General features: G+C 42.0%; 1 protein-coding gene across 2 annotated transcripts in view; it reads left to right on the plus strand.

Annotated features, from left to right (window-relative positions):
• Positions 1-428: 428 nt before the first annotated feature.
• Positions 429-23,751, plus strand: part of CHAF1B (chromatin assembly factor 1 subunit B) — a 41,607-nt gene continuing 18,284 nt past the window's right edge. The window contains exons 1-7 of one of the 2 annotated variants that reach the window (XM_007493153.3): positions 429-5,662; positions 6,223-6,383; positions 6,884-7,016; positions 12,994-13,111; positions 13,470-13,573; positions 19,986-20,082; positions 22,940-23,024. In XM_007493153.3, coding sequence (XP_007493215.2) covers positions 6,258-6,383; positions 6,884-7,016; positions 12,994-13,111; positions 13,470-13,573; positions 19,986-20,082; positions 22,940-23,024 — 663 coding nt within the window. In that variant the 5' untranslated portion in view covers positions 429-5,662; positions 6,223-6,257. The remainder of the gene's footprint in view (positions 5,663-6,222; positions 6,384-6,883; positions 7,017-12,993; positions 13,112-13,469; positions 13,574-19,985; positions 20,083-22,939; positions 23,025-23,751) is intronic. The other variant, XM_007493154.3, reaches the window with a different exon arrangement.

Genomic DNA, 23,751 nt, shown 5'->3' on the forward strand with positions numbered 1-23,751 from the left:
CTTCCTGGAGGTTGTTCCAGTTCCCATGGAATTCCTCCACTTTATTGTTCCTTTGAGCACAATAGTATTCCATTACCACCCCACTGCCAATCTTTAAAAAAAAAAAAGCCTAGACTTCAAACTTAAATTTTAAATGAAAGCTGTCCTGATCTCTTCAAATCAAAAAGTAATGTGACTAGAATCAACCAGTCACTTACTGCAAGAAAACCAAACTGACAACTCTCAGAAACATGATTGTCAAAATGAAGAGCATCCAAGTGAAAGGAAAAAATACTGCCAAGAATATAAAGTATAAATGAGCAGAGCTCTTGGAATATGAAATAAAATAGTTTTTAGCCAAGAATAATTTACTCAGCAATACTATATATTTTTAAAATGTAATTTATTTAATTTTAATTGTTTTTCATGTTTCCATGATTCATTTTCTTCCCCATTTGCCATCCTTTCCAACTGAGAAGTAATTCCACTTTTGTCATTTGATACCTATTTGCCTAATCCTCAAATCACATACACATGTATATATATGTGATAAGTGATGTTATATGTTTTTCTTTTGTGTTTCTACTCCTATAGTTCTTTCTCTCAATGTGGATAGCATTCTTTTATATAAGTCTTTCAAGTGTGCCCTGGCTTGTTGCATTGCTACTAGAAACAAAGTCCATTACATTGGGTTTATACGCAATGCTTTTCTCTGTGTGTACAATTTTCTCCTGGTTCTGCTTATTTCACTCTGCATCAGTTCATTGAGGTTCTCCCAGTTCATATGGAAAGCCTTGTAAAGGCTTGTAAAGGGGAAATAGGTTTGTTTGTTTTTTAAATAAAAGGTTGGTCTGGATTATTCAAGAGTAGAGTCACCAGGAATTTAGCTAATTCCAAAGAGATTTATTTACAATGTATTTACAAAATATAGAAAGAATGAAGTAAGAAATCAGAGAGAGGATAGGGTAAGATATCTGGCCTAAGCACTAAGTATTTTGCTCTGACCTCTGGCTCAACCCAGGCAGGGGGGGTTTAGTCCTTAGCTGAAAAGGCTTCATCTTTGAGCCAAGGATCTGGGGATGCAGGGAGACTCTCTTAAGTGGTTAGTCCCTTCAGAAAATCCAGGAAAGGAGTCAGTTCTTTTCATTCACCAGGTGTCAGTCCAAAGGGAAAGGTTTAAGAACAGTCTTATCACACAGACCTCTATTGTCACAGACCTCTCCCCCATAATGATTAAGTGAGATGTTTATCCTTTTGGGGATTAAATCTAAAAATGGGCAGGGGATATAATTTAATCTTCACAATCAGGGGAGAGTTAATTAATTTCACTTTCACTATCAGGGGAGAGTTAAATTTAATCTTTACAGCCTCCAGATCATCAATCATTAAGGCACAATAGTATTCTATCACCATTATGTATATGTTAAGGCATTCCCCAATTGAGAGACACCCCCTCATTTTCCAATTTTTTGCCACCACAAATAGAACAGCTATGAATATATTTGTACAAGTGTTTTTCCTCATCTCTTTGGGGTATAATCCCAGTAGTGGTATGGCTGGATCAAGGCATGCATTCTTTTAAAGCCCTTTGGGCATAATTCCAAATTGTCTTCCAGAATGGCTGAATTAATTCACAACTCCATCAGCATTGCATTAGTGTCTCAATTTTCAACAAAATTTTATAATCCCTATGGAGGGGGGAGGACATGGATTTTTCATGAAATAGGGTACTTTCACACATTTTGAATAAAAATACTTGAGTCACAAAGAAATTTCGAGGTGCAATCAGGAGTCAAGAAACAAAAAGTTAAACATAAGTGAACAGTGATGGATTAAACAAGGATGACAAACTATATTCTAATAAAAGGAGATGATAAGAACTGTATCCTACTGGGGTCAAGACAGAGAATATAATTAGAAGGTCTGGCATTGGTTCTATTATGTTTTGACAATTTTAAAAGAAATCTCAAAAGGATAGGGAAAATGAATACAGTACATAAAAGCATGGGAAAGGAAGGCTAGGGGAAATTATCCCAATAATTGTGGTATAAAAAGCTTATACAAACACAATTTACTAAATTGGTCAAATGAGATATACGTGTGTGTATACACACAGATACGGAAATATATTTCACTCAACAGTCAAACAGAAAAGAGCTTATGGGGGAAAGTAGATTATGTGGGAGATTAATTCTAAGCAAAATAAATTCTTAAGACTGCACAAAATATTTTTAATGTTTTGTGATGGCAAAGAATTGGAGAGTGAAGGGCTACTCATCCATTAAAGGATGGTTGAACAGCTTGTGATATGTGATGGGATACTGTTGTGCTGTAAGAAATAATGGAGACTTTTTCAGAGAATCCTGGGAAGACTTGTATGAACTGATGCAGAGTGAAGTGGACAGAGCCAGGAGCACAATTAGTACAGTGATAATACTATAACAAAGACAAGTAACTTTGAAAGATTTAGAAACTGATCCCCAGAATGATCAACCATGATTCTAGAAAATTTCCAATGGAACATGCTATCTACTAGAGATGGAGAGGTGGAGATCTCACAATGTAGAATGGCACTCTGGGGGAAGATGGGTTAACATGGACATTTATTTTGCTTGACCATATAAATTTGTAATGGGGATTTTATTTCTCAATTGGGAGTATCTGGGAGGGAGAAGTGGATTTTTGGTAATATGACACACATGACTTAGATGTCGATCTAGGAAAAGAGATTGGAGTGGTCAGAGGTAGAAAAACCAGGAAAGCACTGTAAGAAAACCTAGAGAAAACAGATCAACAAGATAATGCTTATCAGAGGCTGCAAAATGGTCAAGGAGGAATTTGAAAAAAAGGTCACTAGAGTTGGGTCAAAGATATAACTATTAGGGCAAAGTGGCACAGTTAATAGAGTGCTGGGCCCAGAGTCAGGAAGACATCTTCCAGAGCTTAAATCTGGCTTCAGACACTTAATAGCAACGTGACCCTGGACAAGTCACTTAACTCCATTTGTCTCCATTTCCTCAAATTTAAATGAGTTGGAGAAGGAAATGATGAACCACTCTTTGCCAAGAAAACCCCAGATGGGATCACAAAGGGTCAGACAATACTGAAAAACAACAAAATGACTTTGTGTAGCTGGGAGGAGTAGGTCATATGCAATAGCTAAGTTGAGGAATTGGGAGGTTAGGGTATTTAGAGGAATGCCAAGATGAAGACATTCTGGGCACTGAACTCCTTTAGGAAGGGAAGAGAGCGGCTTTACAGTCAGCCTGATTTTGGTTGATAAATTCATATTATATGACCAGATTGGCAACCTTGCTGTTCCTCATACACAGCATTCATTTCCTATTTTCCTGCCTTTGTGGTAGAATGCTTGTTTTGAAAATATATTGGAGAATAGTTTAGCATAGTGCAAATTCACCTTTGCTCATGTGTGGTCTTATTACTGTGCCGAAAGAAGAAAACTGCACCGTGGTGGGGAAGGGCTTTCATGGGGGTGGAAGTGAGTTTAATGGAGGGGGAGGGTTGGAGGAGAAAAGCAGAGATATCTGGCTCCAAGTAGGGGAAAAGTGCTCCTAAGGTCATCTTCCTAGACCCAGGATTAGGTGAGAGCTACTGGTAGATGGGGTTCATCTAACTTATCTTGGGTGTGATTGAGAACTGGGATATTCAGAGACAGGCAGATGCCCCTCCACCCCATACAATCCCCCCCTCCCCACCCAAGAACAGACTCCGGAATGATTCCCTGCTTGCCTCCCAACATGCCTAGGGAGAAGTCAGCCTGAGAGCAGTCCCTTTAGGGAAGTAGGCCATTGGGGTGAAATTAGGGCTTCAGTGGCTGTCCACTTCCAACTAAAGGTCTTTATCAAGGTAAAGGGCCATATTTATTGTATATCTTCAAGGCCCCATGGGAGTGGAGAGAGTCTGCTTCACTCTCCTTCCCTGCTTGCTGTGGGAACCAGGATGCAGGTTCAGCCACAGTCAAAGGCTCTCTTCACTGTTTATTGAAGTACTTTTGTATTAATAATTTTAGATCTATCTGCTACCATTTTTATTAGGTTTGTACCTCTTTTGTTGGTCACTGACTTTTGAGTACCCCAAACCCATTTTCCTCCTAAAACATGGGGGTTCATTTAATATTTCACAGCCTCCGGATTTTTAGGAATGAGTACTGCCTGGACTCTCCGTCCGGACCACCTAGTAGAATCCCTTCATTTTCTCAAGGCTTGGCTAAATCTCCCAATCCTACACGAAGCCTTTCTTGATCCTCTTCCAGTTTAGTGCTGGACCCATGTAAAAGTACTTTCTGTTCCTTTCGTATCTGTGGCATGTTCCTATTGTCTCCCTCCTTCCTTGTCTTTTTTCAGGGCAAGGACTGTTTCCTTTTTTTTTGTATCTCAAACTGGTACAAAATGGTGCTCAAGTGTTGAGTGATGGATTTTGTAGAGATTTGAACTGTCCAAAAGAAAAAAACGTTCTGCTGAACGTCCGTTCGTCCGGCAGGCTGTAGATGGAGTTTTCCTTTGGATCCGGCTTGTGCTGAGATTCTGGGAACATGGACTTGGAGCTGGAGGAGGGTCAGAAGCAGCGTCCTCTATCTCACAGGCTCTGCCGCTTTCCACCTCTTTGACTTACCCGGATTTCCGTTTGCACATTTGTGACGGGAGACAAGGCTGCATCTCCAACCAGGCAGAGGGGAAAGCTCGGAATCCATCTTTGCACCTGACAGCTCCGGCCTTAACAAGGGATGAAACTTGTCGGCAGACAGAGCAACCTGGCGCGGCTCTGATGGGCTTTCACCACATCTCGTCCGGACCCGCAGCTGGTGTTTCCGTGCATTATCTCCCGGGGAGAACGTTACCCCCAAAGGACTCCTTTCGGTTAGGCCAGTTCTGCCCGATGTAGGGGAGCGATTTCAGAGGCTATTTTTCTTATCATTTTGAAGTCTTCACTTTCCATTCAGTCCTCTATATTGGCCAAAGGCAAAACCTAGATGGAAAAACTAAGTAGACCAGGGGCGGCGCCCTTCCCAATCCAGGTGCTCCCGCCTCTCTGGTCTGACTGAGCCGCCACAGCCGAGGCACAGCCTCCTCGGACGCGTCTCCGCTCTGTTGTCCCCAAGGAAGCCTCACCTTGCTTCTCCTTTCCCGCCATTCGTGGGGAAGGGAGGGCAGAGGGGGAATCGGGAAAAAGTCCCGTTTGGCGGTGAGGTCGGCCCGCCCGGCCTGGGGACGACAGAGCGCCAGTTTTCTGATCGGGAGACCAGAGTTGACTCCCTACGTCACCAAGCTCGCCCGCCACTCAAAGCCAGGCTCGCTTCCTGTGGACCGCCTTCATTGGCACCGCGAACCTTCACCAAGAACTCTGCCTTCGATCTTTAACATACCGCTAAACGACGCCAAGAAGCCCCTTTGGGACGTAAAACGTCTACGGACTAGGGATGCGCCGCTCCTCTTCCTCTCCTCCGCCGCTTCTGGGAAGTGGGCAGGGCGAGGGCCGCCTCGGGCCCCGCCCCTCCGCTCCCGCCATTCGCCGGGCCAGTGGGGCGGGCCACCGGCGGGAGCGCGGGAATCGGCTGCGGCGGCGGCAGTGAAGTTTCCCGGTCACCGGTTTTCTCCTCGGGACCTTTCGGTGCCTTCCCAGCTTCCCTCAAGGCAAGGCTGCGATCCGGGAGCGGAGAACCGAGGTTTGTTTCGCGGAGATGTAGCCCTCGCAGCGGGAGGGGTTTGGACTCCGGGATGGGTGGGTTTGGTTTCCGCTTTCCTGAACTTAGGTCCTGGGAGAACCGCCGCGGAGTGGGCCGGAGGAGGGGCTTCGTCCCCCTCAGGGCGCACAACGCGCGCTACCGTTCCCTTTGGAGAAATCTCTGCGTGTAGAGCCGGGGCTGCCCTGAACTCGCGGTCCCAGCGGCTTCCAGGGCCCGGGACTCCCTCCTCCCGACCCCACATTCTCGGAGGTTGCCCTGGCTCAGTTTCCTCTCACCTGGTCCTCTTCCCTGCCCCGCGCCTTCGGGCTGGCCCCGCCGCTGCTCCTGCCGCGCTCCGACCCCTCTGCCCCCGCTCCTGCTGCCGCTGGTGGGGAAGCCGAGCGGATCTCCGCGCGGGGCCCCCGGCTTGGGCTCCTTTTCGGGGCCAAACCCGGGATAGGCAGGTGCTCCCGCCCCCCAGCTCAGGCTCCGAGTGCCTGGCCGAGCGGGCCACCTCCTGAGACCTGTGTGTGTAACGGGGTGTCGGGGTTCTCTGGTAGGAACCTGCGACCAGGACTTGCGCTTCTAAAGGACAATGAAGGTGATTACTTGCGAGATAGCCTGGCACAACAAAGAGCCAGTGTACAGCCTGGACTTCCAGCACGGGCCTGACGGCAAGATTCACAGATTGGCCTCTTCGGGAGTCGACACGGCTGTGCGGGTGAGTTCCGAACTAGCCCTCTCTCGCCCCGCCCCCACAGCAGCCCCATGGGCTTAGGCCTGGCCCAGGGGGGGCCGCAGGGACGTTAGCCATCGGACCCCAGCCTTATTAGTGTCGTTTTTACTCATCTGATTAGAATTGGACGCCAGTGTGCGGCCCGACTCCCTAGTGATGCTGGCCACTCCACAACAGTATTCTTAGGGTCCAGGCGTGTAACATTTCTGCAAGGACTTTTTAATTATAACCGAATAGGTGCGTGATCTCTACGTCCAGGTCGTGCAGATCCCTACCTGCCCATCGTGTCCAATTGTTGTCCTTGTCTTTTCCCTCAGTCCAACTGTGGATACCTATGTCTACCCCAACCTCTTTTTCGCTCCTAATACCATGAAAGTTATTCTTCTTTCAAAGGGACCTTTATTTTTGCACTTTCAAAGGGAAATCTTTTTGTTTCTGAAAGCTGGTTTCTGATATTAATGATGCCTTTTTTTTTTAATCAATAGATCTGGAAAGTAGAAAAAGGACCAGATGGGAAAGCCATCGTAGAATTTTTGTCCAATCTTGCTCGCCATACCAAAGCAGTAAATGTGGTTCGGTTTTCCCCTAATGGAGAAATCTTGGCATCTGGGGGAGATGGTGAGTACTGTTACATTTAGCCTTTATTTCTGGAAACTGTCTACCTTAAGCTTTAAGTAGATGATGAAATTTGGGCTTTTGGCTTGACCTCGTTTTTTTAAAATTCAACATTCCTTTGAGCAAATATAGGTATCCCTTAGACATATTGACTTTCCCCAGTGCATTTTTGATATATCAGGGATAAGCATAAGAAATTAAATGGGAATCTTTGAGGAGTTTTGCAGAAGCCACAGACAACCAGCAGATGAGACAGGAAAAGTTTAGAAGCTCAGAAATGCAGAAAACACATGAATAAAATTGTATGACAGCAACGTTTTTTATCTTTTAATACTATAAATATGCACAATTTCTTTTTTTAAACTTAAAGTAAAAAATTAATGTTTGCCTTTGAGACATGGGAGGGAAACCTGTACTTAACCCAAATTTTACAATCAGGTACTGTAAAAACTCCATAAAAGAAAAAGAAAAATTTTTCCAAACAATTTTATGCGGATTTCTCAGATCACAGAGGTACCATGCCCCTAATCCCTGAGATGTGGGATACCTATATAATCTATATCAAAACATATGTACTATATTATTATAACATAATAATATAATAAATACTTGCATATTAATATAATAGATACTTAAAATTTTCTATTAGATGATAGGGATTAAAAAACGAAAAATGAATATTTTTCTTGAAGAAATTATAGTCTAATAGGGAGAAGACATTATGTACTAGATACCTCTTGGTTCCTTAGAACTTTAAATTGTTTGATCTTCTGCTAACAGGTAGAATGTGATAGGCATAAAGAGAACATTTAAATTTGGGATGATTGTGAAAAGAAGATATCTAAGCTAGGTCTTAAGCAAAAACAGGAGGCTGCTAGGTGACCCAATTGATTGAGAGCCAGGCCTAGAAACAGGAGGTCCTGGATTAAAATCTGTCCTTAGACACTAATTGTATGACCCTAGGCAAGTCACTTAATCACCATTGCCTAGCCCTTACCCCTCTTCTGCCTTAGAACCAATACATAATATTGATAGTAAGATAGAAGGTAAGGATTAATTAAAAAAAAAAAAGATTTCTATAGACCAAGATAAGCAGCTTCATTCTAGGCATGAACTTAGTCTTTTTGATTGCATGGAAGTGGGAGGGTTTAGGTTAAAGACAGTCACCCTTAAGTAAATTTCTGTGCCTGTCACTATGCTTAATGCTGAGGATACAAAGAAAGACAAAAGACAGTTCTTGCCCTCAAGGAGCTCACAATCAAAAAGGGAAAGATAACACATAAAGTTAGAATATTTTTTCTGTCTTCTCATGGGTCGTCAATAGACTGAAATTGACAATTGAAAGGATCAGATATATTTTGTTGTGACTCCTTTCTCTTTTTTTCTGTAGTTGAAGATAGATATTGATCCTCCTTATCATTCTTTTGAAATCCATAGGCACCCATTCTAAATAGTGAAAAAAGTAGTGAATACATACTTTCATAATAAGAACTAAATTCCTTGTCTTGGCAAGATAAAATGGTTTAGCACCTTTATCTCTTGAATTGACCTTTTCCTACTTAAAAGTAGATAACAGATAAACCAATTTTTTATTTTCTATGTGTGCTTAATAGAAATGAAGAGTTTGAAGGAAAATTAAAAAAAATTATCTTCCATTTCCTTTAAAAGTTTCTAGCTTATAAGGATAATTTTAGGGTTGTGACCTAATCTAAATTAATTTTGGTTGCCAGGGAATATCCCAAATAAAATACCCAAGTCAGTTTGGAAATTTATGGTGGTTTAATTAATATAGAGGGAAGAAATTAAGGAGAAGGGAGAGGGAAAGGGTATAGGATTTCTCCTGCCTGGCCTGGGCCAGGGGGAGTTCAAAGTCCTCCGCCATGAGGGCTCTGAAGAAGATTAGTAGCTTTCTAAGAGAATAGTGTTTGGAAGGTAAAGGAGAAAGAATCACCCTAAACTCTGAGAGAGCTCAGTAAAGATGCCTCACCTGAACTAGGTTACTCAGCTTCCGCCATTATCAAGGAAAACTCACTGCTAAACCCGGACAATAGCAGCCGCCACCCAAGATGCTGAAACGCTCAGCACGCTCCACCAGCCACTTCTATGCCGCCAAAGAGGCCAGAGAGAGGAAGTGACATGAAATATATAGACAGTTTTTACATCACTTTCCTGTGCCTTATATGTACCAATGGTAGCTTAAGCTTGACTTAGGACAGCCCAGGGGTCTGCCAGTTGTTTCTGATTTGTCATTTGCTAGCATATGTCTGTCATAGGCCATCCTCCTAAATACTTAATACTTAAGTATGGGTGTAGACATTCCTGATTTTGTTAGACTAAGTAGAGTGGAGTAATCTAAAGTTCACACTCTTAAGTCTGTTTCCAAAATAATTTGTGGTAATAACCTGCATATTGAATAATAGAGATGTGTAGAGTGCTGGTTTTGGAAATAAGAGAGACTTAAGTTAAAATTTTATTTCTGAAGTGATCTGAGGGGAATCTTTTCACCTGTGTGGGCTTCAGATAGCTTTGGGGCATTTACTTATGTACTAAGGCAGGGGTCCCCAAACTTTGTACACAGGGTGTCAGTTCACTGTCCCTCAGACCATTGGAGGGCTGGACTATTTAAAAAAACTATGAACAAATCCCTATGCACACTGCACATCTTATTTTAAAGTAAAAAAACAATGGGAACAAATACAGTATTTATAATAAAGAACAAGTAAATTTAAATCAACAAACTGACCAGTATTTCAATGGGAACTATGAGCCTGCTTTTAACTAATGAGATAGTCAGTGTCTGGTTCCATGTTTGTCACTGCTAGCTGTAACAAGTGATGCAAGTGTGCATCAGTTTGTCTAGATCTGGTTGGAGATTTCAGATGTTTCATTCTGGAAAAAGTCTGTTCACAGACATAAGTGCTGCCAAAGATGGTTGTCATTTTGAGTGCAGGGTTCCTGAGTTTAGGATATGTCTCAGAGGGGTGAGATGCATAGAAATCAGGCAAACTACTTGACTTGAATGTGTTTTTCAGAGAGTCATAATTCTACAGTTCAGCCAGTTCCATTTGGTACATTGTGTCCACATTTTCAATATCAATAGAAAATGGGTTACGGAAAAGCTGTTTGTCCTATTCATGGAGATGAAGCTCTTTAAATCTGAATTGGAACTCCTTTTGCAACTTTTTCAGTGAATCCACACATGTTTCTTTTGGGAATGTAATCAAGGGTTTTTCTGCTAACAGATTTTGAGTTAAGGGGAAATGGCAGAAATTTTCCTCCTTCATTTGTTTGATAAGGAGGCCCAATTTTACTTCAAATGCTTTCACATGTGATTGCACATCACAGATGAGCTTCCCTTTTCCTTGAAGTTGCACATTGAAACTGTTGAGTAGCTCTGTTACATCTGTCAGAAAGGCGAGGTGCCATTTCCATTCTGCTTCATTGAGCTCTGGTACTTCTTTGTTTTTTGAAAGCATAAAAGCTGTAATCTGTGGAAGTAAGTCATAGAAATGTCTCAAAATTCTCCCTCAACTCAGCCAATGGACTTCTGTGTGGTACAGAACATCTTCATAGGCAACATTTAGCTCAGACAGAAATTCCTGAAATTGTCTGTGGTTTAGTGCATTAGCTCTAATGAAGTTAACACAAGATACCACAATTTTCATAACAGAGTCTCACTTCAGTGATTTACTACATAGCAGTTGATGGATGAGGCAGTGTATGGCTATTGGATGAGAATGGTTATGTTTGTCCAACTCTTGGTTAACGCAAGCAATTACTCTCCTTTATTAGACCCCACCATGCTAGGAGCACCATTAATTGTCACACTGGCTAGTTTATCTCAGTCCAGCTCCAAATCCTTCACAGTTTGGGAAAACTTTCCATAGATATCCTCTCCTGTAGTTGTTCCTTTGATGCTTTGCAGGGCAGCAAGCTCTTCTGTGACTTTGAAATTGTCATTCGTCCCACAAATAAAAATTAGAAGTTGTGCAGAATCACAAACATCATTGCTCTTGTCGAGTGCCAAGGAAAAATGGAAAAGTTTTCTTGCGGAGTTTTACAAATGCTGATGCAAATTGTCTCCCATTTCTTCAATCCTTCATGTAATTGTAGATCCTGAAAGACTAACTGTGCTAAATAAGCCTGCCTTTTCTGGACACATCTCTTCGGCAACAGAAAGAAGGCACTCTTTAACAAAGTCTCCCTCCACGAATGGTCTGCCAGGGCACGCTATTAGCTTGGCAACTTGAAAGCTTGCTCGCAGTGATGAAATATTTAGCTGCTTCTGCTTCACACAAGTATTTTGCTGACTTGTCAATGTATTTTTCAGTTTTAATATTTTATCTTTTCTCACATCTCCGACCAAACAATCATATTTATCTTTTTGTTGAGTTTGATAGTGTCAACGCAAGTTGTATTCTTTGAACACAAACACTATATTTGGCCTAACAAACACACAGCACTTTCCTTGTACTGCATGAAAAAGTAATCGTAAGTCCACTGTTCTTTGAATATCCTACAGTCCGAGTCCATTTTTCTTTCTTGACGTCATTGTTTCCTAGGGATTCCAAATTGCTACTAGTAAAATACCAAAAGACACACACACACACACACACACACACACACACACACACACACATATACACACACACACACATTCACACAGCCCTACAAAAACAACATACCAACAATAATTTTGCCCACACAGAGGCATACAGGCTGCACTGCCCATCAATGCACTCTGATCTGTGTCCATCAATGCAGCCTTCCCAGTGCACATCATTTCAGCCTTACCAGTGGCCATATTGGTGGAACCCCACTTTTACCTCAGGCTTACACTGGACCCATGGAATCAGATTTTACAGCAGGAAAAAAAGAAGGCACAACACTAGTGTGTGTCCTCTTGTGGTCTGTATTTATGGATCAGTAATTATAGACCGTAATATTAACAACACAGCCTCACTTCCCCCACATAGTACAATGGCAACCACACGCCCCCAGATGCACAACATAATGGCCCCTATTACCTCCCTTTGTCCAAAAGTCTCTCCCCACATTACTACACAGTGCAGCCCCTATAATAGGGGCCATTATGTTGTGCATCTGGGGGAGTATGAGGGCCATGGTACTACCGTGTTTCCTTGAAAATAAAACACTGTCTTATATTAATTGACCCCCCCAAAACAGGGGGTGTCTTATAAAATTACCCAGTGGCAGTGGTGGCTTCTCACAGCAGAGGCCCACTGCTGATGTCATAGGCCAGATCCCCGCTATCCAATGCCTGTATGCAGTACTGGAGGCAGTGCTGGGCCTGTGACACTGTCTGGTTGGGATAGTGGAGGCTGGCTGGGATAGCGGAGGCTGCAGCGCTGGCTGGGATGGGCCTGTCCCACCTTGCACAGGCCCATCCCCACTACCACTGTACCGGGCAGCCGTAGACACAGTGTGGAATCCCCTCCCCCAGATCACCACTCACCCTGCTGACGTCTTCCATGGTGCAGCCACATAATCCTTTGTGTGGCACCTCGTTCTCCTTCAGCTACTCTCAGAACAAGATGCCCCACGAAGGATGACGTCACCGGAAGTTGTGCTGTATGTGAGCGATACCACGTACAGCTCCTCTCACTGAGCACCAAGGAAAGAGGGGCCCCTTCCGGAAGTGCGGGGGGTGGGGCTGGATAAATGGCCTCAGGGGGCCGCATGTAGCCCATGGGCCCTAGTTTGGGGACCCCTGTACTAAGGGATACTGTCTACTGCAAAAAGAGTTTACAGTCTGGGAGTTCTTCATGGTTAAGTTCTCACAGATCTTTTTTGATGCAGTCACAGATCCTTTCTGAAAGATCTTGTTCTTTTCAGGGATGCTAACAATACCAGCTTAATACCCCTCTCACCTCCCTTCCCTCAACAAGTCAGAAAGTAATAATATTTGCAGAAATGGTGAATAAAATATGGATCTATCATCAATTTAAATACCTCATAGATGCTGCCATTTTGTTGTGGAAAGTTAATGATAACAAGGAGCCAGAACAAATTGCATTTCAGGATGAGGATGAGGCACAACTAAATAAGGAGAACTGGGCCGTCATTAAGACATTAAGGTAACTCTTTTCACATTTCTATTTCAACTAAATGCACATTTTGGTAAATTAAGTCTACTTTAAACATTTCCTTAAAATATGATGGAACAATTTTTGAATTATAAAAGAAAATAAAATATCCTTATGCAGAATTGAATTAAATTTGCTTACTTTAAGTTACAAATTTCTTTTAATGTAGCTGGCTGTAAGGGGACCTGGGTAGCTATGTAGCCTCTACTCTGGTAATGTTTTCTTTAGAGAAATCTTGTTCTAATGTACTTAAAAATCAAACCAACTCTGTTTTAAAACAATTTATACCTTTAAAACTGTGACGCTGAGATATTATCTAATCTCTTTCTGCCTCTAATTTGTATTTCAGAGGGCACTTAGAGGATGTCTATGATATTTGCTGGATGACTGATGGAAATTTAATGGCTTCTGCTTCGGTCGATAACACAGCTATCATATGGGATGTTGCTAAAGGTAACTGATAAATATTTCTCTCGTCATTCCCGTCTTTGGGAATCACGGTGAATGCCCAACAACAAAAACACTAAGAAAAAACCCTTTAGTGTCCTTATGCGGATGGTCGGCTCTCCCGTGGAAAGGATTTTTCTTTGTGATGGAAGCTGACGAGTGAGCCAGTCATAAGGCTCGTTCTTTGGGCACCAGAATATTGCCAAGAACCCTAAGTGCGCCTCCGTGTGTGGAACTAGGTTCCGTGAGTATTCCGTGCCTGGGCAATCACTAGATGACAGTTTTGTGGAGACCTTGAACCTCCCTTTACCTACTCTCCTCCCCATCCATGGAAGCCATTTGCCAGGAGCATCCTCTTCTTCCCTTCCCAGTATCCCTACGAGAGCGCCTCGCGTTCTCTGCTCGCATCTTCTGGTGTCCCGTTGGTGCTTCTTGCCTCGGCTCCCCGTTACATCTTCCGTAGATGCCGCCGTCCCTAGAACATGACCCGCTCTCGTCCTTTCAGCCTCTCGCAGACTGATGATTCGTTCTCTGCTGCCCACAGACATACCCCGCTCTTCCTCTCCAGGGGAACCGGGCTCGCCTTGCCACGGCCGCAGCTTTCCTCGGAGATCGTGCTCCTCTTTTTCAGGCAAATGCCGTCCACATCTCGCTGGGCTCGCGGCTTTCTTTGTCCTTGCCCGGCTCGTTCACCTGAAGATGCTCTCGTCATAGGTCATATCAGCCAGGCCCGCTGTCCGGTGGCCTCTTCTCTTTACAGTCTTCTGTTGATATCCTCCGCACCTGCCAGGGTCCTTTTCCTCTCCGTTCCCAGATCTCTCGGTGTCTGCGGAGCCGGGATCCTGCATCACCCGCTGGGCACGGGGCAGTTCAGAAAGAAGGGCCTTTAGGGGGCTCACCTTGAGCGTTGTCGGTCTCGTCTCCCACCTGAACTGCCCTCTTACTGCCAAGGGCACGGCCTGCCCCCGTCCAGGCTCTCTCCTAAGTCGCCCCTGGGGCTTCAGCACCAGAGGATTGTCTCCTGGTCTCCCCGCATCCTTTCTTCCCTGCACAGCACCAGTCATTTTCCTGAAAGGCAGCTCTGGCCATGCCGTTCCCTGTTCAGTGAGCCTCCAATAGAAGCGTCGGTCCTTTTTTTCTTTTTCCTTTTAAACATTATTTTATTTGGTCATTTCTAAACATTATTCATTGGAAACAAAAATCATTTTCTTTTCTCCCCCCCCCCCCATCCCATAGCCGACGCGTGATTCCACTGGGTTTCACGTGTGTCCTTGATTCGAACCCATTTCCATGTTGTTGGTGTTTGCACCAGAGTGTTCATTTAGAGTCTCTCCTCAGTCATGTCCCCTCCACCCCTGTAGTCAGGCAGTTGCTTTTCTTGGTGTTTTTACTCCCACAGTTTATCTTCTGCTTGTGGATAGTGTTTTTTCTCCTAGATCCCTGCAGATTGTTCAGAATCACTGCATTGCCACTAATGGAGACGTCCATTACGTTCAATTGTGCCACAATGTATCAGTCTCTGTGTACAACGTTCTCCTGGTTCTGCTCCTCTCACTCTGCATCACTTCCTGGAGGTCGTTCCAGTTCACATGGAATCCCTCCAATTCATTATTCCTTTGAGTACAAGAGTATCCCAGGAAGCGCTGGTTCTTGGTTAAAGTTCTTCCTATTCTGTGTCCTTCCTGTCTTTGTGATCTCGCCCATTCTCTCCTCTAAACACCCTACAATACAACTCTATTGGCCAGCTTCCTAGTCCAGACATAGGATGCCTTTTCCCTTTGTGTTTTGAATTTCTGGAATATTCCTCCATCACCTGCATCTCTCAGAATCTGAGGTTTCTTTCTTTTTTCATTTCTTTTTCTTCTTTTCCCCCTTTTTTCTTTTTTTAAACCCTTACTGTCTGTCTTAGAGTCAGTAGTGTGTATTGGTTCTAAGGAAGAAGAGTGGTAAGGGCTTGGCATTGGGGTTAAGTGACTTGCCCAGGGTCACACAGCTGGGAAGTGTCTGAGGCCAGATTTGAACCTAGGACCTCTGGTCTCTGGGCCTGGCTCTCCATCCACTGAGCCACCCAACTGCCCCCTCACCCCCCTGAAGTTTTAAATTGAATATTGAGTATCATATGTGAGGACTAGTAAATAGCCTAAGGGTGCTATATGACTTAGTGGACAGAGAGTCAGGCCTGGAGATAGGAGGTCCTGGGTTCAAATTTAGCCTCGGGCATTTTCTAGCTCTGATCCTAGGTAAGTCACTTGACCCCCATTGCCTTAGGCCTTACTGCTCATCTCTCTTGGAACCAATGCTTAGTATTGATTATAAGATAGAAGGTAAGGTTTAAAAAAATAGTAAATAACCCAGCATAGTTGGACTATAGAGTACATTTAGGGAAAGAACCTATAAGAAGACTATTTAGTACTTAATAAATGCTTATTGATGGATTTCATTGTACCTTCAGGCCTCTCTTTAGAAACAGACTATTATTATTGCATCTTAAAGAGTTTCTTTTGTCCCTCACTCCTGCGTGGCTTATCTAGGTAGCGGTTAATAATCTTGACTAGAATAAATCCAAAGTTTCACCCTATCCCCCATTCTTTTTTTCCCCTTAAGGTTTCTTCTCTATTATTTTTAAATATAAGTTTTTTTCTTTTTTTCTGTGAACTTAAACATCAGTATTTAATTATACAAAGAAAATTTTATCTAAAATTAAATTTCTCTCATAATTGTTATGTATATTTGACTAGTAATAACAAAATTGCCCTGCTTGACTATGTTTCTTTTGAAACTTCTGTTCTCTTCTATGTATTTTCTAATATTTCACTGATTCTTTTTTCTTTCTTTTGCATTATTTAAAAAAGAAATAATTTAATTTTGAACTTAAACCCCAAATAAAATGAGGCATTTCCATATACAGAGTAGAATAGAACAAGATGATTATATTTTCAATGCCAAATTTATTGCATACAGTTTGGTCTTCTAAGTATAAGTTCAACATAGAACTTTCAAAGCTGTTTTTTTTTTGCTTCTTTTTGTTCTCGGCATTACAAATAAAAGATACCTCAGTAACCTTATTCTTCTCTTTTCTTTTTCTTTTTTTCCAAAGGGCTGTTACTTTCTTCCTACTTTCTTACCCTTCCTTAGAAAAAAAATTGTTAGAAATATGCATAGTCAGATGAGACAGATTCTTGCATTGGTTGTATCTGAAAATGTACGTCTTATTCTGTATCCTGAGTTCATCGCCTTTCTGTCACTTCATCATCATCTTCTAGTAGATAACCGTGGCATTGATTGGAGTTCTCAAGTCTTTCAAAGTAGATTTTTTGGAATGATGTCATTATTGTGTACTTTTTCTCCAGGTTCTATACACTTTTGTATCAACTCATATAGGTCTTTTCAGAGTTCTTTAAACCATCCAATTTCATAGTTTCTTAATGGCACTCGTGCTGTTTCTGTTCATTCATACAGGATAATTTCTTTATCCATTTCCCAGTAGATGATCGTCTCCTTATTTTCCAGTTCTTAACTACTCTAAAGAAAAACGGTTATAAATACTTTTGGATATACGAGTCCTTTTTTTCTTTCATCCCCTTAATAATAATAATACTAATAGTAATAATAATACTAATAATTCTATTTTTGAGTCAGAGTATGCACAGTTTAGTAAATTTAGGGCCATAATTCCAAATGCTTTTCAGAATGACTGGACTAACTCACATTGGGTTTCATCATCTTCACTGTCTTCTTTTGAATAAATATCAAGCAAATAGATCAACACATGGTGTCTAAAAATGTATATTGCATTCTGAACTTTTTGTCTATTACTTTTTTCCCAGATGTCTTCCTGCTAAGTACAACAGCCTTCATGATTTCCTTCTTCATAAATCCATTTCCATTTAAACTAAGTAAAACCACATTAACCTACTATTCAACGGTCTGTTAATAGTACTTATGTGCCTATGTGTACATAGATGTGCGTAGATCCACACACACACATACTTAACATTTGTGTTACAGCTGTGTGTGACTGGTGAACCCAAGTGTTAGAACTGATAAAGCTACGGTTCTATAGATTTATTCCTTGTGGTGCAAACTAATTTCACTGTCCTCTTTGGCCAGAGAGATGACTACTAATGCATTTCATGCTTTTCCTCACCTGACTAGAATAAGCATATGGATGGTTCAGCAGCAGCCCAGTACCATCAACTACTTAGTCTGTGGAAAGAATTACGTCTGCCAAGAGATATAAGTCAGGGTTTGGTTTTAAACTTGTGTTGTGAATGATAATTGTTTTTTAGATTCTCTGCTATATTCAGATATCATTTCAAGAAAATGTTCACTAAGTATACACTTGTGAGATCCAAAGTATAATGGAAACAGGCCAACTTGGTTAAGATAAATAATTATGCTTACCATTAGAACTTTGAATAAATCCCTATTAATTTTGTTATTATTTTTCTTCCCTACATATCGTTAGAGACAATTCTAATTCTAAGTAGAATTCAGTTACCACGGAACTCACCTCTTATTAAGTATTATCCTGTGCCTTTTGCTTCTTTCCAGAAGTTGTATTTTGTGTAAAGTCACCCTGTGTATCCCATTCATTTATGTGTAACAGATGTGTAGCATGTCTGGCATAGATTTTCTTCTCCACTTCCCAACACACACATTCATACCAGTTAATATCTGAAACTGGGCACAGCCAGCCACTTTTACTGGTCTGGCTCACTCATCCCAATTTGTCTTCACTCTAGTAAGTCTGGGTTCCCAGAGAAAGGCTTTCTCCAGGTGACTGTGCCCCAAACTCAAGGTCTTAGGGATAACTGTTGTGGGAGGATACAGTCCCTCTACTGTACTGCCACTGGAGTTCTTGAATCCCCAACAGTATTTTTCCCATATGAGTCACAATAATTATACTTTTAAGTTCAGTGATATTCAATACATCATTTATTGTATAAAGCAGTGCAGAAACAATAAATACATCAAAATTAACTCATAAACCTGGCTCCCGTTGTACCCCCAGTGGACCCGTCTTTGGGGATACTGCAGGAGCCATGGACATTGTGTGTCCCTGGGAGGCAGCAGAGAACTCTGCTTCAGCCTTGATGTCCCTAATGAATAATGTGCATCTTCAGAAGCTGCTTCTCTGCTCTGGGCTCTCTTTCTTGTCCCCGCTATTCCTGCTGAGTAAATCTCTCCTCCTTTGGCATTGACGAAGAGGGTCAATGTTTTGTCGCTGACACTTACCTGACGTTGATACGGGGGGCGGGGGGAGTGCAACTTGTTAGCTCAGCCGATGGGCAAGTCACTTCACCCCCATTGCCTGGCCCTTGCCATTCTTTGCCTTGGAACGGATACATAGCACTGATTCCAAGATGAAAAAGAGGGCTACAGAGGTAGTTACACTGTCCTGAGAATAATAAACAGTTCCTAGTGAATTGCCCTTCATTTGGACTTTCTAGGCGATGCAGACAAGCCCTCTCAGCTCTTCGTTTGTGAGGATGCCGTTTTGTCCAATCAGCTTCATCCTATTTTTATAGCAAAGCAGCTGCAGCATCTGGTTTTCTTCCTGCTTTTTCCCTCCGGCCAGAAGGGAGCAGCAGAAGTCCACCAGAAGCTTCTGAGAAAATCACGTCTCAATCTGTAGATAGATTTAAAGGGCAAATAGCTGAAATTGCAGCAGAATTCAGCTCTCCTCTGGTAAGAAGACTCCCAGCATTTCCCTCTGCCAGTCCCCAAAACGAAACAGGTTCAAGTCAAAAGCCTCCTACGTACACCAGCTGAAGCCTGCTTGTCTGATTATGGTCCTGCTCTGCAACCTTTTTAATTGTGTCTGCCCGCCCTCCTCCTACTAGGCGTTTCATTGTGCTTAATGGCTCAAGTGAGAACTCCTGGTGCTCAGTAAAAGAAGCTCTCCTTCAAGAAGAATCCCCACCCCATTAGTTATGAAGCCAGCAGTTCTTAATTAGACATCTTAGAGTCCCCCAAATTGATGTGCCGCCTTGTGACTTTAACCTCTCGTTCTCTCAAAACCAGATATGTTCAAGTGAACTACAGAGCTGTGTTGTCTCCGTCACTTCCCTGTCCTTTTCTCTATTTGGTCCTCCTAGCAGTCCTTGGGACTTTCTTTCTTTCTTCACACTAGAATTTTATCAGTTTGCCATAAATGAATGTTCTTTATCTGCTTCTTTTTGCTACTAGACCCTTCATATCTTTATAAATTAATTTAATTATTTTTTCTGTACCAAAATTCCCTTTCTGCTTCAAAAGAATACAAGTCAGATGACAATTCACTCACAATAACAAATTTCACAGGGAGAAGAACATGGTTAGTTTCTAGATGAACACTTCAAAGTGAATATTACTTAATAATTTATGCCACTTAAACTTGAATAGGGGTTTTATGTTATTTTATATGCTTTTCTAGGTCAAAAAGTTTCCATATTTAATGAGCACAAGAGTTATGTACAAGGAGTTACCTGGGATCCTTTGGGCCAATATATTGCTACTCTGAGCTGTGACAGGTGAGTTAGTACTTTGCAGCCATTTCTTTTTGCACTTACTTGAAATTATTTGTAGTAACATTTCATAATGATTATTTTAAATTTAAGGCTATATGCCATATTTTTGGGTGTTATTATCAATATTTCAACCCATATTAATCTTACAGCTTTAATGCTTCTATCATTTCATCTTTTTTCTTTAATTTTCAATTTTCTTAACAATCACATTGTTCATATTTGCCTCTGGTAGAACAAAAATTCATTATAAAGCATACATTAGAGGACAGTGGACAGAGGAGGTGCTCAATAAATATTTGTTCAATGCATTAAGCAGATGTAGCTTCCTAGCTTTAGTCTTTTTTTTTTTTAATATTTTTCCATGGTTGCATGAATCATGATTTCTCCTACCCCTGTTCCCTCCTTCCTCCTGGAGCTGACAGGCTGTTCCATTGGGTTATCCATGTATCATTATTCAAAATCTATTTCCTTATTATTCATATTTGCAATAGAGTGATCTTTTAACATCAAAACCCTAATCTTATCTCCATCGAATCACATGACTGATCATATGTTTTCCTTTTGCATTTCTGCTCCCACAGTTCTTTCTCTGGATGTGGATAGTGCCCTTTCTCATTAGTCCCTCAGGATTGTCCTGGATCACTGCATTGCCACTAATGGAGACATCCATTACATTGGATTGTACCACAGTGTATCAGTCTCTGTGTACAACGTTCTCCTGGTTCTGCTCCTCTCGCTCTGCATCACTTCCTGGAGGCCGTCCCAGTTTAAATGGAATTCCTCCAGTTCATTATTCCTCTTGGCACAATAGTATTCCATCCCCATCAGAAACCACAATGTGTGTTCAGCCATTCCCCAATTGAAGGGCATCCCCTCGTTTTTCAATTTTTGGCCACCACAAAGAGCGCAGCTATGAATATTCTTGTGCAAGTCTTTTTCCTTATTATCTCTTTGGGGTACAAACCCAGCAGTGCTATGGCTGGATCAAAGGGCAGACAGTCTTTTAGCGCCTTTTGGGCATAGTTCCAAATTGCCCTCCAGAATGGTTGGATCCATTCACAACTCCACCAGCAGTATATTAGTGTCCCAGTTTTGCCACAACTTCTCCCTAGCTTTAGCCTTTTAGTATTTTTGAACATTATGTGAAGGGCATTATAAAATAGGGTCTTTTAGAGCAATTCTTAATATTTTACTTTTTTTAATGTATTCAGTAAACTTATTATTTTATTGCCATGCATACTCCTTCTAGGAAACATCCTGAACCTATTTGTGTCTTCTCAACCTGTTCATATCTTCCTATAAATCATCATGACGTTTAGCGTCTTGATTTTGGGAATCTTCTTTTAAATCTTTGACATTTCTTGGATATCAGTGATCAATATAAGCTTTCCATTAATTAGGCATGTAATACTTATAATTAATGACACACTTACACAACCAGGATAAAAATCTTACATAAATGTTTTACCCCGTAACAATAATCACCCAAAATAATAAACAGCAAACAAAAACTACTTTTGCTCTTTGATCCCTTTCAAGTCAACCTAAAGTACTTGTTAAGAGGATCAAGTGGGATTATAATTGTAAGGAGTTTAGTATGGGGCCTTGCACGTAAGTGCTACATAAATGCTTACTATTACTACTTCTATTCCTCCTCCTACTCTTACTACTGCTTTAACAAGTAATTTACCTCCTACTACATTTTTGTTTGTGTAACATAGTTGTCAATGAACATGTCATTCTAGTCCTGTATTTCTTTTTTTAGCACTTCATAAAGACTCTTCCATATTTATCTTTAGTTTTACATTTTCTGTTTCTTATATAATAGTAACATTAGCATAACATAAAAATACTAGTATGATATATTAATAATCAATTAATGTATTAATATATACCATGAACAGTCAATGATACCTTAATATAAATTAGTATAAAATATTATGTAACAGAATATACCAGAACTTATTTAGCCGTCTTCTAATTTTTCAATGTTTGGCTAATTCCAGCTCTTTGCTTTACTCTATGTAGAGACATCCCACACATTTTGAAGTTCTCCAAATAAATCGGGTGTGAAAGATTTTATAAAACTAGGTCCCTATTTTTCTAGGATATTGTATTTTATTGACAAAGTTCAGTAAAGGAGTCATTGAATGTCAGAGCATTTCTATTTGATCCTAGGGGTAATAAACTAGAGTTTATTGAGTAGGAGGAATAACATGGTCAGGCCTGTACCTCTGTCATTCAGTGCCCTTCAGTAAAAATAATTTAAGCCCCTCCTACCTTTCTATCCATCTTATGACTTTCTCTCTGCCATATTCTTTTTTTTAATCCTTACTTTCTGTCTTAGAATCAATACTGTGTATAGGTTCCAAGGCAGAAGAATGGTAAGGGCTAGGGAGTGGGGGTTAAGTGACTTGCCCAGGGTCACACAGCTAGGAAGTATCAGGCCAGATTGGAACCCAGGACCTCCCATCTCTGGGACTGGCTCTCCATCCACTGAGCTACCCAGCTGCCCCTGCCATATTCTTTTTGATCCACTCACACGGTCCTCCTGGCCTGTTCCAAGAATCCGACAACCTTCTCTCTGTTTGATCCTAATCTGCTGCTGCTGTGGCCACGTCCTCCTGGCCAGACCCCCTGCTAGATGTCGCAGACCTCTGTTCCTCGCCCCAGGTCCTCTTGGTCAGTGCCTTTCCCGGTCAGAGTCCAGTCTGGCATTTTGCAAGACTTTTTTCAGGATCAGACTCGACTGTGTCCTCTCCCGCTGCCATCCTGGCGCTCTCGAGTTCTTTTTAAGGAAGCACGACATGGCTCCCGGGTGAGAACCGCCAAAGCTAATGCGTGCGTGTCATTCTTCTAGGGTGCTGCGGGTCTACAGCACGCAGAAGAAGCGCGTTGCCTTCAACGTCACAAAGATGCTCTCCGGAGTAGGCGCCGAAGGCGAGGTAATTGTTTTTTGACATTTTACGTGGCACGCTTAGCAGCTCATCGGTCTTAGGAGTTTTCCTGCTGGCTAGATTAGATTTAGAAAAAGGACATCAAAACTCTCGCAATGTTTTATCTCTGATTCTTGGCCAGATTCAAGGGAAAACTTAAATGTCGTCATGGTTAAGCTTCTTTTCCCACTGAAGTTTATTAGATCGTAGAATTAGGAGAATCTGTTTATCATACTTGGAGATCATAGAGCAGAATCTTTCTTTTTTAACCTTTTAAAAGTGGGAACTTGCATCGCTTCCAGCAGAATGGGGACGAGAACTGGTGTTTCGGGGCTCCTTGTCCAGCATCTGTTCTACTGCCTCACAGCATTCACCATGGGGGCATTCTTGTGCATCTCGTGGCTCATCGTTCCCGTTTAGGGAGCTCCCTTGGGGAAAAGTAGCCTGGGAACTCTGCTCTCCAACACCCAGATGAAGCCGCTTGGGTGAAGTCACAACAGTAGCGTTAGACTTACGGACTGTACGTGGACAGTGTTTTCTCCAAAAATTCTCCCATCGGGATACCGCTTCCTACTTCCTTAGCTGCTAACGGCCTAGGGAGTGTCTGCTAACTCACAGCCTGCCGTAAGAAGAGAACACGTGAGCAGTTTTAAAGGCCCGAGAGCTTGTCCTTATCCTTGTGCTTGCTTTCGTTTTGTTTTGTTTTGGCTACAGAGGGCAGGTCCTTAGGGTTGAC

Source organism: Monodelphis domestica, chromosome 4 (assembly GCF_027887165.1).
Source record: "Monodelphis domestica isolate mMonDom1 chromosome 4, mMonDom1.pri, whole genome shotgun sequence".
Lineage (NCBI taxonomy): Eukaryota > Metazoa > Chordata > Mammalia > Didelphimorphia > Didelphidae > Monodelphis > Monodelphis domestica.